Source organism: Chelonoidis abingdonii, chromosome 7 (assembly GCF_003597395.2).
Source record: "Chelonoidis abingdonii isolate Lonesome George chromosome 7, CheloAbing_2.0, whole genome shotgun sequence".
Classification (NCBI taxonomy): domain Eukaryota; kingdom Metazoa; phylum Chordata; order Testudines; family Testudinidae; genus Chelonoidis; species Chelonoidis abingdonii.
In genome coordinates this window covers 32,895,362-32,913,076 of record NC_133775.1, presented here as the reverse complement: position 1 = coordinate 32,913,076, position 17,715 = coordinate 32,895,362, and the positions used below count along the sequence as shown (strand labels likewise).

The window sequence follows — 17,715 nt, the reverse complement described above, 5'->3', positions numbered from 1 at the left end:
TTCCAACTGAGAGAAAGAAAGATGAGACCAGAGCAGTAAGTTGTTTCCATAGAATCTAGTATGCCTGAGGCTGAGGTCAGGCTCAGGCCTCTAGAAATGGAGTTTTATAATTTACATGCAACTTTATGTTCTTCATGAAACTTCAAAACTTGCCAACAGCACGAACATCCCTTTAGGTAGGAAACAGTAAAGTGGAAACTGTCTAATCCCTTTCCTATTGTATATTTTCTGTGTCTTATGGTGATTTCTGCTTTGCAAATATACTAGAGTAGCAACAAATATAAATGAAATTATCTTTAAATTATATGTATGGGTGAAGCTTCTCAGGACAGCTCTCAGATACAGTACACTCAGGGCTTTAGACAAATCTCTCAACCACTACTAGAGGGGCGATGAGCAGAATGTGATTGAAATAAGAGCTAAAGCACAGCAAAACTCTTCCCCTGGCCATTCTAAGATCTGCTGGGGAAACTACCCTAAGGGTGATCCTGGGTGTTCTTATCATTTCAAGTTGCACCATAGAGATGTTCACTGAACAGACATTGCATTAAAGTGGTGGGGAGAGATGTTTGTAGAAAAGTGTACAATTTTTAATTGACCTTAAGAGCAGAGACAAGGTAGGTTAGGTCAGAGATAGGCAACTTATGGCACATGTGCCAAAGGCAGCACATGAGCTGATTTTCAGTGTCATTCACACTGCCTGGGTCCTGGCCACTGGTCTGGGGGGCTCTGCATTTTAATTTAATTTTAAATGAAACTTCTAAACATTTTTAAACCATATTTACTTTACATACAACAATAGTTTAGTTATATATTATAGACTTCTAGAAAGAGACCTTCTAAAAATGTTAATGTATTACTAGCATGTGAAACCTTAAATTAGAGTGAATAAATGAAGACTCGGCACACCACTTCTGAAAGGTTGCTGACCCCTAGGTTAGGTAATATCTTTTATTGGACCAACTTCTGTTGGTGAGAGAGACAAGCTTTTGAGCTTACACAGAGCTCTTCTTCAAGTCTGGGAAACAAAGTGTCACAGCTAAATATAAGAGGGAACAGATAGTTTAGCACGAAAAGATAACACACACACTCACACAGAATTGGTTGTTGACAGATGACTCACCTATGCACATTTATTTGTAATACAAATGGTGATTCAGGTAGAAAAAATCTCAACAAAAGAGTGTGTGTGTGTGTGTGTGTGTGTGTGTGTGTGTGTGTGTGTGTGTGTGTGTGTGTGTGTGTGTGTGTGTGTGTGTGTGTGTGTAAAACTTGTCTCATCGATTTCAAGTTAAGCAGAACCAGACTTGATCTGTGCTTGAATCAGACAGACCGCAGGACATTGTGGAGGTGATTTAGCAGCTGGCATTCTTCCCAATCAGTCATTGCTAAACCAATCACCCAGCATTGCTCGAGGCATCAAGGGGTAATGTGATGTTGTAGATGTCCACTTTAGATAAGACAGAAAACTGGGGTCCTGACTCCCTGTAGCTATTAAAGATCTTCAGCCCTAAGGAGGGGTGGATGGAGCCTGCCAGAATTCCAGGTTGCTTAATTATATTCTCACTGCCTAAAATTTCACCTGTGGTTTTAAACAGGTATTGGCTCTTCAACTCCTGTCCTAAAGAATTGTGTAGTGATGGTGCACTGTACGTGGTCAATTGCCAAAATTACATCCCAGAGTTGGCTGCATTTCATTAGCAAGAAGGCAAGGGGTATTCCTTCAGACGTGTTGTATACCCCCTTTTATCCTGGAATATATACATGGCTGTAAATGGTCTTTCTGCAAACTTATTTGTGAGTTTAGTTCTAAAGCCCCACCTATGCTGTATGGTTAAAGGGAGGTTGACTAGCTGTGCAAATGCCAGTTTGCAATTCCAGCCTGCTCATATGTCACATTAATGTTCACACTCAGTTTCAGCAGAATTCAGATATGTTTTGTTCCCTTGGTTTAAGAACTCAAGAGAGATTTGTATAACCACATTTATCCAGTATCAACTGGTCATTCTTCTGTAGCATTAAAATACCTAATGGGTTACAAAGAATTTCCTAAGCTGAATGTTAAATGTGCAGTTTACATTGGCTACCATTGTGGACTAAAAAAAACAACCTAGGAAAAAATTGAGTTTGTGGCCCCCGCCCCTAATCTTTCAATTCTGGTAATCTTAAGGATTACTCTAACAAAAGTTTGTACAACATTTTTAATTAGACAGCATCTATTTAAATAAAAGGACCTAGACTGACTTTCTGTTGGGCAAGTGCCAGTTCTGCAGTCTAAACCTGCCTGTAGGCTGTATTAATTTGTGCACTGTTTGAGCAAGATCTGTAAACATTCTGTTCCCTTGGATTGAAGTACTCAGAACTGTGTAACTGCTTTCATGCACTGTCAACTGGGAAATCTTCTGTTCTTCTATTGCACCAAGATTCTAATTGCTTGGAATGGGATGGCCCAAGCCAAATGTTAGGAAGCCAGCAATCTATTATAAGCTATGACTATGCTACTTTATTATCTAGATCAAATAGTTTCTTAATTTATGCACAAGAATAGGACTTGGCCTCGCCTCCACTGCAAATACAACCATGTCAATGGACTCTGTTGTCCATCTGCAGCTAGCAAGAAAACTCTTGGATTTCTATTTATACAGGTACTTATATGGCCTCACTGCTATAGTATCTGAACATGTCACATTCACTTATAGATTTTATCTTTACAGCAGACTGGTGTGTTAGGGAAGTACCATCTCCATTTTATAGATGGGGAATCAGGCAGAGGAAAACATACGTGATTTTCTCAAGGTCAAACAAAGTCTGTGGCTAAACCAGGAAATGAACCCAGGTCTCATAAGTGCCAAATCCAGTGCTCTATCCACTAGCCAATCCTTCTTACCTGGTTCTAGACTTCACCATAATGATCCACACATGCATGACCGTCCACCCCAGCTTAATTATTGTATTTCTTTGTACCTAGGCAACCTTATAAAGATACAGTTGGTACAGAACAGCAGCCCATAAGTTCAGCAACAGAGGGGTGCCATGGGGTGCTACATCACCCCAGTGCTCTGCATTTTGCACTGGATTACCATGTCAAATTCAAGAGTTCAGGCCTCATCTTCAAAACCCTCCATGAGATTGTCCCAAGTGACCTGAGGGACAGTTGCAGTCCGCACGATCCTGGCTTCCCGCACCACCTACATTCCACCAGACCCACAGAATAGTTATCCTCACCTATTAAACTCTGGCACGAGTGCTGTTTTCCTGGTGATTGAGGATTGAAAACTGGAATTCACTCCTACAAGAGATTCGGATGACTACTAACCCCAAAGTTTTCAGAAGTAAATACAAATGCCATTGCTTTGACCCACTATTCTGACAGTAATATCACATTAAAAATAAAAACCTGAAAATGAGAAAACTAACACACACACACACCCTAAAAAAAACCCCAACACTAAGTAAACAAAGCCCAGCTGCTCTCTGTATATGTACGATACATAATTTTGGAAGGTGCTCAGCTACCAGTGATGGAGGCCCTACGAAAACCTATCTAGACAGTGACTGACCGTTGCTTGGCGTAGCCCAGTCTAGGGCTCTTAAGGTTCTCTGAGGTTTTTGTGACCAACTGAACAAAAAAAATAAACCACTGGACATTGTTGCATGGATCAGAGCCTCCCCTCTCAACACAGGAGCAGATTGCATGAGAATGGAAAATCAGCTGGTTGTGATTATGATTAATACATCAGCCAAGCACTATTTTCAAGATTACTGGGATACTATTTTAAATTTTGAAATGCTCAATTTTTGGCATGATTAATAAATGAAAAGAGGAAAAGGTTAGATAAAATCTTGTGATGTATTTCTGGCAGGGTATTCCACTTGAAAAATAGTTTTTAACATGAACATATTATAGTGACATAGTGAACACAGTGGTTAATAGTTTCCCCTTCAAACAAAGATGCACATGACTGATGATGAAGATAATTCAAGAAGTAGAATATGATCTGATTTTTTTGTCTGACAGTCATATACTTTTAACAAAATACTGCATATCCTTTCTAGACCAGGGCTAGAACCTGCAGACCTGGGGGGTATCGGATCACTAGGAGGCACCATACCCAAGAGCAGGTTGAAACATTAGTGAAATATGTGGTGCCACATTATGTAGAATATGACCTGCTTTGTGCTGATTACCCTGTGATGGTAATTTGATCATGAAGATGGTTTCCTGCTTTTTCATGGCACTGGACGCTGGCTGGGGTACATTACAGTTCCCCACTTCCTCTTATTTCCTTCCTTCCCCAACAACAAATGTCTATCTGGCCTTCTCCCGAATCCCCTCGCAAAGACCTACACTACCTCTGGATATTGTCCCTTCTCCCCCTGAAGAGCCCACCCCTCCAATGGAGCGGCAGAGCAATTTGGGCAGGGGGAAAGTTAGGTGGAGCAGTGGTTTGGAAGTATACATCTTGAACCTCTGGCTTTACTGCAAGGGAGACAATCAACTAGTTTGTAAAAAGCATGACCTCTGCTTAAACCGACCTCTCTCTAGTCAACCTGTTACATTTGCAATGGGACATTTGCATGTCCAGCAAAGAACTTGGAAACAGGGTAAAAATTCCAGAGAAGTTACATTTATAAATCTTTAAATAATTTTGTAAGTCCTTTAGGTGATGAGCACTCTGGCCTTGGCTACACTGGCGCTTTATAACGCTGCAACTTTCTCGCTCAGGGGTGTGAAAAAACACCCCGAGCGCAGCAAGTTACAGCACTGTAAAATGCCAGTGTAAACAGTGCCCCAGTGTAAGCTAATCCACTCAGGGAGGTGGAGTACCTGCAGAGCTGGTTGAGCTCTCTCCCAGCGCTGCCGCCGTGACCACACTTGCACTTAAAAGCACTGCTGAGCGAGCGCTCCCACGGCAGTGCTTTGGAGTTTCGAGTGTAGCCAAGCCCAGCCTTAATTTTATAGCATCAAGATGCTCGTTTTAGAAGACCTGGTGAATTGACTGCCAAACTCTATAAAAGGCAAACTTGTTCTAGAGAATCTCCCTTTGGAATGCACAGGATTTGAGGAAGAAAATTTCTCTAGACAAATGAAAGGGGCTCCCAGTCACTTAAATTTGTACATGGCAATGGCAAAGTTACCATCAAAAAAGTATTCTTGTATACTCTATTTTCCCCCCACCACCAAATCCTTTGAGGAATACATAGCCTCAGTTACTATTGTATAGCAAGAGGCCATATTAAAGTCTACCCTAGTAAAGAACTCTCCACACCTGTTTATTTTTAGAAACACCAAAACATTCTCTAGGGTTGGAATACCTGAAACAGGGGATTTGACTGCATGAACACACATCTTCATGCATAATAGAACAGAAAGGGAGAGGTTTTGTAATATTTTCTTCTAAAAAAAAAAAAAAAAAAAAAAAAAAAAAGTATGTGCCTTTTGAAGTCTTATTTTGGAAGAGGGCTGAACTTCAAGGTTTAAGTAGGACAAGGTCAGATTAGAAATGGGAAAATAATGTGGAAAACTAACCACTTCATGTATGATGAGGAAGACTGCCTTTTCCTCCCACTCTGAAAAGGTTCTTCTTAAATTAAGAACTGCTGCTATGCTAAGTAAAGGTCAGGATTGAAATCACCTCCCCCCTAAAGAAAAAAATCAGAGTATTTCAGAAAAAGCTAAATGCCAAGGCTCAGTTGGCTGAAAGAATTAGCCCTCAAATCAAGACAATGGTCTAGTTCTATAAAACCAAGTTATGTGGGTTTTTAACTGTGAGCTGGAGCAGTGGGAATGTGGACTGCTTGCAACTGGCAGTGGTGAACTTCCAGAAGGTGACTGACGGCCACGTGCTTTGCTATGCTGAGGGAAGCTCTCATGTAGGGGGTCTGCTGCTCCAGAGTGAGCTCTGCTCAGGTTTTTAGGAAAGTGGCATTTGTCCTCCTGAAGTTCTGCTGCCACTACTGGTCATCCCAAGTCTGTAGCACTATCCCATTGGTCTGTGCATGTTGGCCAAGTCCAAAAAAGCAGCTGTCCACTGAATGAAGCATTCCATGTAAAGGTCTAGGAGAAGTGTCTGCTCAACGTCAGCCTCATCCCTAGGTGCCTTACTAGGGCTGCAGACTGCTGCCTGGTTGTGAGGTCACCGCGCAACTGTACACAGGCCTGTAGTGGCCTGTTTATAGTCATCACCATGAGGATTGCAGAGCTCACCAGTGCTTCATGCTGCCTGACAGAGCTTTAAAAAAGGCACTGGCTTGCAGTGCTCAATGTATGATGAGGTGAAAGAAGGGGAATCATGGCAATTATGTAGTTTGAACCAAGCCTCAGAATTCTAGTGCCTTTTGGTAGGTATTCCCGTGATGATCAGGGTCCAGAAACCCTCAGGGATATGACCCCAAAGAATAAACAATTGAATCAACTGGTTGTATATAATGTTATTGTATAAAAATATGTTGAGTAAGGTCTTTTATGGAAGCTTGTAATGTTTTGAGCTTAATGGTCATCACGAGATATGTATAGAGATAGTGGTTCTGAATTTATGTATATAGAGAACTGGATGTTTAAAGCTTTACCTCCATCTCACAGCAGGGCAGTGGTTGGCCAGACAAGAGGGGTATGCCTCCCCAACCTAATGAGACTAGCCCCAAACACTTAGCATTGTACAACTCAGAAAAAGACAAATGATGGGCCAGTAGAGTTAATGGGAAAACACAGATACCCCAGCTAGAATTTCCCCACCCACGTAACCAAGGTCACCATGGCAGGAGGAAAAAAAAGGAAAATCGCCTTTTGAAAAGGAGGCTTGAAACTGAGTTCTTGATCCAGAACTGGAGGAACAGTCTTGAAGGTGGGGAGGAGGGAGTGGCTGCCTGTCAATGCTGGATCCCCTCTATGGAGCAGGGCACACTGGGAAACTGTTCAAAGGCACTGGGTAACTTGTATTAGAAAAGGAAATTCCTATAATATAGAAGTGCAGAGCTTGAAGTTGTGTCTCTGTTTATTTTCTCTGTAACTGGTGTTTGCTTTTCCTTATTATTTCATCTCTGAATCAGTGATTTTCTATTAAATAAACTTGTTTATTTTTACCCCAAGGCAGTCTCTGGTGTGAAAACTGTGTGGAGTATGTGCACCAAAATAAGCTGGGGCAGGTTTCATACCTTTGGTGTGATGAACCAGAGGGAGAAAGTCTGAGTGTCTGGTAGACAAGAACTCAGGGTAGATAGATTTGGGAACTCTTAGGACTGGAAGGGCCGGCTGGGTCACCCCACAAGTAACAACCAGGCTGGTACAAGCCAGGTTGAGATCATTATGCCTGGGAGCTGGCTACTGGTGTCATAGCAGCACAGCATTACAGCACCCAAAGTTCCCAGACAGGCACTGACAGAGCACCTTACTGGTTTGAGAGATCCTCAAAATGTCACAATCCCACAATGGAAAGACTCCCAGAAAGCACTGAGCACAGGAGCAGAGCAATGCACTATGGGATGCCTGACCAGCATGCTGAATGCCTGTTTCAAAATACTGCTGTGCTGTGTGGCCGCAATGATATAAGGCAAAACCTACCTTAATCACGAGGTAATAATGTCATGCGTCTGAACCGCTCATGCAACACTTATTGCAGATCACTTAACACAGATTCGCAAAACTGGCAGCAAGTTGCAAATGCAGACATACCCTTACTTACAGTGACATGAATCAGGAGTAGCTCTACTGAAGTTAGTGGAGTTCCACCACCATAGCACTGGTGCATGAGGAGAATCAGGCCCTTGGATTTTAAGAAGGGCTGTAGCACAATTCGGTACCTAACCACTCTCCAGTAGAGAACTGATTTAACCATTACAGGAGTCTAACTTGCAATCAGATCTCTGAGCAGGTGATTTTGCAGATTAACAAATTTATGCTTCTGTAGTGATTCAGGCAATACTAAGTCAATTGAAAAATTATACACTGTGCTGGCTGCTTTTTCTCAATTTATTTCATGCCTCATCTGGCAAGTGTTTATAGATTCCTGTGCTAACATTGTCAGTGCCTGAATGACCTCAAAATTGGATTTGTTTGGAGGAAGGATTATCTTCTGGTTAAAAGCAAAGACTGTCAGGCCTCCTGTGTGAAACTGTGGAATGTGAGGCTATGACTTGCCCATCTCTGAAATAGGGCTGATTCCCGCCTCCTTCACGCAGGTGAACGTAAGAACGGCCGTACCGGGTCAGACCAAAGGTCCATCTAGCCCAGTATCTGTCTACCGACAGTGGCCAATGCCAGGTGCCCCAGAGGGAGTGGACCTAACAGACAATGATCAAGTGATCTCTCTCCTGCCATCCATCTCCATCCTCTGACAAACAAAGGCTAGGGACACGACTCCTCACCCATCCTGGCTAATAGCCATTTATGGACTTAACCACCAGGTGTTCTAAGACAAAACATTCATCAGTACTTATACAGCACTGTGAGATTTCTGGATGGAAGGGTCTGTAGAGGAGTAAAGCAGCAGTAGTGAACCACCGTATCTTTATCTAAAGACCTTCCACCATCACCTTGCAAAACAATTCAAAATGACGAAGTTCAGTACTTGTCCTAGGGCCAATCCAACAGCTTAGTGGCAAGGATCTACATTTGATCATCTATCACCACTCCAGTTAGCAGTATCTGGGAGCACAGTGGGCAACACAAATGCATTCTGAAATGGGGAAAGGCCTTTACTGCTTAGCAGAAATAGCACTGTGTACAAAGGACTGGTGCTCTAGTACTGGTGGATTATGATGGGAATCCCATCCAAAAAAATCAGGCTTTGTTGGAGAGGGATGTGGAGAGCCCTGCTCCCACAAGCAAATTGTACACCCCTTTGTAAAACAATTGGAAGTTTTGCTGCAGTTCACAACATCAAAGGCAGACATACATTCTCAGTAAGTGACGCAGCAATGTATGAGGATTAATACTACATTACACACCAATGTGCATTTCAAGTGCTTTTAGGATAATACTGTAGTAACTTACTTTTGCACATTTTTTGGGAGGGAAAATAAAGTCCAAACATTAAAGAATAACTTATATAGTAAGAAAAAGATCATCAATTTAATCAATCACTTACTTTAAGCAGGCAAGCAATTTGTAAACATTCAAAAGCGGCAGCATCCAAACTACAAACAATTTAAAAGAAAAAGAATTGAGATTAAGGGTTTTTTCTTTCAAAAAAATTGGAAGTGATCATTTAAAATGCTACAAACACTGAACGCTCAGTTACATCACCTATCATCCTGCTAATGGTTCTTTCTTACAAAGATTCCAGTATTTCTAAAATTCATGATCTTGTAATAACTTGTACTTTAGCATTTGCTGCTTGGAAGTCAGTTGCTTGGGAGTTACACCTGTATTTAAATCCCATTAGCAAAGGTAATGCTTGTGTCTTGATTCAATACTTCTTTAACTTCTGAAGGCAAAGTGTCAAAGAGGTGATCTTCCACAACAAGCCCGCTTTTCCTGAGAAGCCGACATTGTCCTAGCATAGCTGGTAGCCGATCTAAGCAGTTTCCCTTCAGTTCCAGGTGAGTTAGCTGTACGAGCTGACCAATTTTATCTGGGATCGAGGTAATACAGTTTTGCCCCAGACTCAAAGTCCTTAATTTCACACATTTAAACAACTGTTTTGGCAAAATATCCACTTTGTTTCCTGTGATATGCAAATGCTGCAGATTTTGAAGCAATCCAATTTCCACTGGAATTTCTGCAATTGAGTTATAGCTTACATCTAAGCATCTGAGTTTCTGTAAACTGAACACTGCGACTGGCAAGGATTCGAGTTTGTTATTGGAGAGATAAAGTGACTCCAAGTTCTTTACATGGGTAATGGAGGAAGGAATGTTGACTATTTTATTGTGCCACAACTTTAAGCAAGTAAGTCTTTTTAAGTGCTGGAAGCTGATGACTTCTTCAATTGTGCGTACGCTATTTGATTTTAAATCCAGATCCTGTAAATTAGACAGACTGAAAATGGCATGTGGAATTCTCTCCAGTTCACAGTTCTGTAATTCTAACTCAGCTACATTCATCATTTTCTTAAGGCTATTCAGTACCACAAGCTTGGTGCCATCATTGTGAATTATTAGTTTTGTTAGGTGCGGTGCCACATCTGTGATATTGGTGGGGACTTTGGTCAAATTGCTCTTCACATGGAGAATTTTAAGGTGTCTTAACTCTCTGAGAGATTCAAGCCCTATCATCTTATTGTTTTCAGAATTCAAGTTGCCTATCAAGTATAACTCACGGAGATTTTTGAGCAAATACACCCAAGCAGGAATTTCTGCAACATCTGTGAATTTCACGTGAAGGCATCTCAAGTTGTCACGGAGGAAGCTGAAAGCAGTCTGCTCAACCTTTGCAGGGCAGTGACAGAGATGAAGCTCTTGAAGGTTAGTCATCTGGGAGATTTTAGCTGGGATTTTTGCTTCAGGAATCAGCTCAAGTTTCAGCACATCCAGGTCTGTCAGATCAAACACTGCATCAGGGACCCCTGACAGCATGAAGAGATGCAGCTCTTGCTTATCCTGTGCATTGCGGGAGACATGCTGACGAAGCTTTTCAAACGTCCACTCGTGGTTTAAACTAATTTCACGCAGCTTGTTTTCACTTACCTCTGACAAGAAGACACCAAATCTCTTGGAGTACAACTGGTCGTATTGATCTACCATGTGCAAAAGAAATGCAAAATCGTTTTTAACATCAGGAATATCACTGAAGCTGCTCTCTTCTCTGACCTTCTCAAAGGAATATTCTTTTAAGGGTATTCTAAACAACCAGAAGAGTGTGTACAGACAAACAAAACCATACACACAAATGAGAGAAATGTAGCTGATAAGCAGCTTTTTCAACATATAAGCCATATTGTGTGTGCACTCAAATTCCTTATAGCCAGTCAAATGCTCCACTTTTGGCTTGCAGTTGTGCTCAAAACTAATCTCATTTACAAAGTTAGCTGTATAGCAAAGAATAAATACGAATTTTACGGTCTTGATGACTGTCTGGACAACATAGAGTTTATAAATCAAGTCACTGTCCTCCACATGGGCCCGGAATTTTCGAACTTTTTCAAACAGGGCTTTGGCTTGTTCTCCATCTTTTTTATCTAAAATAGTCATGCTGGGAACCTCAATCACTGGCTTTTCAGCTGAAAACTTGAAGCCAGTCTTGGTTATCATGGGAGTACTAGCACTTGGGCTTCCTTCATCACTGCTAGTGGAAACATGCTTTGGCAGGGATTGGGCACCTGTTAGTCTCTGTTTGTTCTCCTCAGAGTCCTCACATGCTGTTTCAGATAATGCTTTTGTAGTCCACGGGGATTCAAAACACTTTCCTAATATAGACACAAAATGTTCAATTTTTGAGCATGTTTTGGGATATTTAAACCAAAAATTGCTACTGACCATTAAAATAATAGTATGTATGAGAGCAAGATAGGGAAAATACTTTGAATACCAAGGAAGAGCCAAATGATAGCACATCTGGTTAATAAATACATATTGCTGATAATCCAAATTGGTTTTTCGGCCTGAAGAATCCTGTTTCTCATTCTTCGGCTCCTGATTTGATACAGTAGATTGCAACTGAGAATAGGTAGTTCTGCTCAGTGGTATGTCTGGTGTTATGGTAGGTGCATGTTCAAAGGAAACTGTTCTCATTGCCATTTCTTTATCCTGATCAGTAGCTGCTTCAAATCCTGGTGTAACATCAGCATTCCCTGGTATGCTGGGTTGTGCTTTTGAATTTACAGCAGATTGCAATACTGGCAAGCAGACCACCTGATCTTTGGTCAGCTGCATGGTTCCAGCAAAGATGGCAACCATTAGCATAACAACAGCAAGATAATCCATAAATACATCCCACCATGGCTTCAGGATGCGGTAAGTTGGTTGAATGTCATTAAGTGATGCAACTTCTGCCAGGGTAAACATTCCTGAAACAAAACAAAACATAAAAGTTACTATCATTTGTTGTTGACATACTGGCTATATTTTTTTTTTCTATTGAACAGCATAACATCACAGGACACATAGAATCTGGAAAAGTTTTCCACTGCTCTTTGTATTTTGTTGAATTGTATGCTATTGTCCACCACTCCATAAAATGGAAGCTAGCCAGACAGGATCCTTTCAAGGGTGTAAGTGTCTCTAGAATAACAAAAACAACAAAATCTCTCTCTTTACTTACTGTCAAATTATATTTAGAGAGAGCCAGCACTTAACAGGTTTGCACTGTATGATATAAATTTCTGGACTGTTAAGAGCTGTAGTTGATATATTTTAAAAACGTGAATAGCAAATAGAATACACCTTGCGAAAAATCAGATTCTGTAAAAGTGATTGCACTGCACACTTTGAATATGTAAAGCACTCTATTAGTGTTAATTAAAAATATATTTTAAAACAGAAAAAATATACAACATTTTGCAAAACATTCTGCACTCTCTTATAACAATATGACAAAGCCTCTCATTTCTGATGCATTCAAATATGCTTAAAAAAAAACACAATACATTTCTCTCCTTTGTTATCAGATCCTTTTCCTTAGGTACCACCAACTCACATCTTAGCAATGTTAATGTTTCAGCTATTATATAAAAATTCTATACTAAAAGAGCTGCTTTCAATATTTTTATTTTATAGTAAGATATTCAAACTATTTAACACAGTCTGGAAAATGGATAGAATCTTTCGTTTCTCAGTTAATGAAAATAAAAAAAAGACAATTATCTGGAAATCAGTTTATATAGCTGTTATAAACAGATACTTAAGGGTTAATGTCTCTTTTACCTGTAAAGGGTTAAGAAGCTCAGTAAATCTGGTTGACACCTGACCAGAGGACCAACAGGGGGACAAGATACTTTAAAATCTTGGTGGAGGGAAGTCTTTGTGCTTTTTGTTTTGTTCGTTGTTCGCTCCTGGGACTAAGAGGGACCAGATGTACACCCAGGCTCTCCAAATCTTTCTGAATCAGTCTTTCATGTTTCAAAATTGTAAGTTATAGCCAGGCAAGGCGGATTAGTCTTATGTTTGTTTTCTCAATTTGTGAATGTTTCTTTTTTGCTGGAAGGATTTTTACCTCTGTTTGCTGTAACTTTGAATCTAAGGCGGGGGGGTCCCTCTGGTCTCTATGAATCTGAGTACCCTGTAAAGCATTTTCCATCCTCATTTTACAGAGATGATTTTTTATCTTTTCTTTCTTTAATTAAAAGCTTTCTTTTTAAGAACCTGATTGATTTTTCCTTGTTTTAAGATCCAAGCGATTGGGTCTGAACTCACCAGGGATTGGGGGGGGGAAGAAGGAGGGATGGTTAATTCCTCCTTGTTTTAAGATCCAAGGAGTTTGGATCTGTGTGAAGCCTCTCAAGGCAACCCAGGGAGGGGAAAGTCTGGGGGGGGAAAAAGGGGGGATGGTTAACTTCTCCTTGTTTTAAGATCCATGGGGTTTGGATCTGTGTTCCCCAGGGAAGTTTTTGGGGGAACAGGAAGTGTGCCAGACACTGAATTTCTGGCTGGTGGCAGCGTACCAGATCTAAGCTAGTAATTAAGCTTAGAAGTGTTCATGCAGATCCCCCACATTTGCACTCTAAAGTTGAAAGTGGGGAAAAAACCTTGACAATAGCAAACTAGTCTTCCAATTAAATTTTATCCATTGCTACCTTGAACTGTAAATCTGATTTGAATTCCCACCCAATCCTTGTTGCAGCATAGTTTATTGCCCATCCAGTAGATGTTTCCTTTTATTATTATGCAGTCTGGAGGGTTGAACCCATCTGTTCAAAGAATAAACTTCCCTTACAACCACGGTGTGGTAAAAACACCAGTTTAACTGTTATATTCATGACTAAAATTTGCAATTTCATCTGTAATCATGTAGTGCATGTGTCACGTGCATCACATACGCCCACATAAGCGGCAGGGGAGGAGGACGGGAAGGGAAACCTGTATCACATATAGTCAGTTTAACATAGTAGGAGTAAAAACGAACAGGAGTACTTGTGGCTCCTTAGAGACTAATAAATTTATTTCAGCATAAGCTTTCGTGGGCTACAGCTCACTTCTTTGGATGCATAGGAGTAGCTAATGGTGAGAATGGCCAGTCGGGATATTAGGAGAGTCCAAAGCAGACAGGCCTAGGATGGATCAGCTGGGTTAATTATTTCAACTGTGTGGCAGTTCAGATCTACGCAGAAGTACACCTCAGTTTGCTGTTTGTTACTTAGGGGGTACAGTCACAAGTGTACGTGCACAGCATGGGATCATTTGGTTATTTCTAATCCATATTTCTTCATACTTGTCAAGTAAGCTTGGACAGAGTCTGTAGCAGACACTGAATATTTACAGGTCAGATAGTGCAATTAATAGTTGCCTCTTGCTCACATCTGTGTGCAGAACTCAAGAACAGGCCACATTCCATTTGGCCAACTTCTTATGTAAATAGAGTTCACCTTTAGGCTGAGAATGAGAACGAGACATTTCAGCCAAAGCCAAATTTTAGCCAGAAAGTTATAGACACCTGAAAATAGGAGCCCAGAATAGAAGAGTCAGAACCATCATGCTGCTACAACAACCTACACTGTAGCTACAACACAAAAGCCATGGCCCACATCATCACCTCCTGTGAGGAAACTCACAGGAAGCAGCTTTGAGGGAGCCAGTCTTCCATGAGGATCCGTACGAGGGGATGAAGACAGCATGTTCCTTTCTCCCTCCCTCCCTCCGTCAAAACAAGGTTTGGGGGCCACTCACAAACCTGGTGGATCTGGTCATTTGCTTAGAGACCCAGTATCTCCAGACTGATGCTGCCCTTCACTGACGCCATCCACTCAACGTGGCTCCACTAGAGACATTTTACCAGGGATTCCTGTGCCCACAATTACTCTGGGGGAATCCCAAAGTGAACAGCCTCCACAGTAAAGAGAATACATTCCCAGGCTGGAAAGGCCCACTACTGCTTCAGCTGGAATCAATGACAAAACTCCTACTGACTTCAATGGGACTAGAACCAGACACCGTATGTTAGTCATTTGTAATTTACGTAGACAGATAAACATATAATGATCCTCCCCCACCCCTCAGGGCCGGGGTCATAGGTGGCAAAATGGCTATCCCACCCAGCGTGGGAAAGGAAAATAATATTAATAATGTTTTTTCCTGTACAGATCTTTCAAAGGGGCTTTGAAATAAGGCTTCTGATGGTCTCAGATACTTTCTGCAAGGTCTGGTCTACACCAGAATTTTAATAAAATTTCTCCACCAATGAACGGTAGCAGTGGTGAGACAGCTAGAAAAACAGGTCACCAACAGGTACTGGTACTTTGCCCATTGTCAGCTAGACCAGTGCTGAGCGTGGTCAGCCGATGCAGCAGCCAGAGAACTAGCTGCCAGTCTGTTCCACCATTTCCACCACTATAATACTGCTCCTGGTGGTAGTACAATAGCAGCATCTTTCTCAAAAACTTCCTTATGTAGACACAGGGTAACTATGCAGAAAGTGGTTTCATTCAGTCTACGCTAGCAGAGCCATTTTCAGTTCAGGGGAACCTATTCCTAAAACCACTGCCACCAAGGGCTTAATTTCACAGTGTAGAAAGGATGCCATGAGAACATTTGTATAACACTGAAAACTGGCCACCATCAGCAAGTTAAGAATCATCCAGTGGGCTGGAGGAGAAATGCGCAAAATAGAGAAAGAGCACAAGAGTTCAAGTGGTTGTTGATTTTTTTTTTTTTTTTTTAAATAATCCATTGCAGACTTTGTCCTACACACATTATTCAAAAGTTTCAGTAAACTTGATAGTTGCTGTAATCCTCTTACTGTAGGCTGCAGCCAGTGTGATGTAACAAGAGCTTTACACAAGAACAGCTTTCAGCTCTCTGAACAGGTCTTTTCTCTCAAGTTACTGAAGCTCACAGAAGAACTGCTCTTTCAACAGAGATTAGCAGTTATGAAACATGGAAAATGATGTTTTACAATCTAAAATTCAGCATGGCATAAAGAGAGAGGTAGACAGTTTCTAGCTAGTATCGTTGGGTCTATGAACTGAAAACCAGCTCTCCTTTCCCCACCTGTAAAATATTTAGGCACTCTGAGTTAAAAACAAAAAAAACCAAAAAGGTCCACACAGTTCATAAGTCACATTCTGACAAACTGCAAGTGAATTTGATATACTCCACAACAAGTCCTTAATCTCCTCAATTTCACTGAACTAATAACCATAAAAATTGAATTCATACTTCAATACTAATTTTTCACATTTCATCTATTTCAGATTTGGAGGACCTGAGACTTAAATTGAAGACAGGACAACAAGTTTGCCCCTGTTTTTATGATTATTTTACTAAAAAGGACAGCTCTAAGTACTTGCACAGTTTTAACATGTGTTTTGTTCCATAGTTTGTAATACCCTTTCATAAGCTGGAAAACAATTTCTTTCACAACCATTTTTCATCTTCATTTTGGGGATACAGATTAGGATTGATGGGAAGGCAGAAACTGAATTACTCCTGTAAGTCTAATGTAGGAATATCAGGCCTGGTCTACACTACGTATTTAAACCGATTTTAGCAGCGTTAAACCGATTTAATGCTGCACCCGTCCACACAACGAGGCCCTTTATATCAATATAAAGGGCTCTTTAAACCAGTTTCTGTACTCCTCCCCGACAAGAGGAGTAGCGCTGAAATTGTTATTACCATATCGGATTAGGGTTAGTGTGGCCACAAATCGACGGCATTGGCCTCCGGGCAGTATCCCACAGTGCACCATTATGACCGCTCTGGACAGCAATCTGAACTCTGATGTACTGGCCAGGTAGACAGGAAAAGCCCCGCAAATTTTTGAATTTCATTTCCTGTTTGCCCAGCGTGGAGCTCTGTTCAGCACGGGTGGCGCTGCAGTCCCAAATCCAAAAAGAGCTCCAACATGGACCGTACGGGAGATACTGGATCTGATCGCTGTATGGGGAGACAAATCTGTTCTTACACAGCTCCATTACAGAAGACAAAATGCCAAAGCATTTGAAAAAAATCTCCAGGCTATGATACAGAGTCCACAGCACAGTGCTGCATGACAAGCGTAACAAAAAGCCAAAGAATCAAATGGACGGCTCAAGGAGGGAGGGAGGGGGTACCAAGGACTCCAGCTATCCCACAGTCCTCGAAGTCTCCGAAAATCATTTGCATTCTTGGCTGAGCTCCCAATGCCTGTAGGGTCAAACACATTGTCCGGGGTGGTTCAGGATATATCTCATCAATTTACTCCCCTTCCGCACCCCGTGAAAGAAAAGGGAAAAAAATTGTTTCTTGACTTTTTTATATGTCACCCTATGTCTACTGCATGCTGCTGGTAGACATGGTGCAGCGGCAGTGAACAGCAGCATCCTCTCCCCTCCCTTTCCCAGTGGCAGACGGTACCGTACAAAAGGACTGCTAGCCGTCCTTGTCATCACCCTGTGAGTGCTCCTGGCTGGCCTCAGGTGAGGTCGGCTGGGGGCGCCTGGGTGAAAATAGGAATGACTCTCGGTCATTCCCAGTAGATGGTACAGAACGGCTGGTAACTGTCTTTATCATAGCAACTGGGAGCTGAGCTCCATCAGCCCCCCCTTTTCATGTCTAAAGAAAAGATTCTGTACTGCCTGGACTATCATAGCAGCGGGATGCTGAGCTCCTCTCCCCCGCACCGTTTAATGTCCTGCCTGGACT

At 41.5% G+C, this 17,715-nt stretch overlaps 1 protein-coding gene across 3 annotated transcripts in view; it reads right to left on the bottom strand.

Annotated features, from left to right (window-relative positions):
- Positions 1–9,048: 9,048 nt before the first annotated feature.
- LRRC8D (leucine rich repeat containing 8 VRAC subunit D) overlaps positions 9,049–17,715 on the bottom strand; it is an 85,797-nt gene continuing 77,130 nt past the window's right edge. For all 3 annotated transcript variants that reach the window (XM_075067782.1, XM_075067783.1, XM_032778542.2), the window contains one exon: positions 9,049–11,945. In XM_075067782.1, the coding sequence (XP_074923883.1) occupies positions 9,370–11,943 (2,574 nt within the window). In that variant the 5' untranslated portion in view covers positions 11,944–11,945 and the 3' untranslated portion in view covers positions 9,049–9,369. The remainder of the gene's footprint in view (positions 11,946–17,715) is intronic.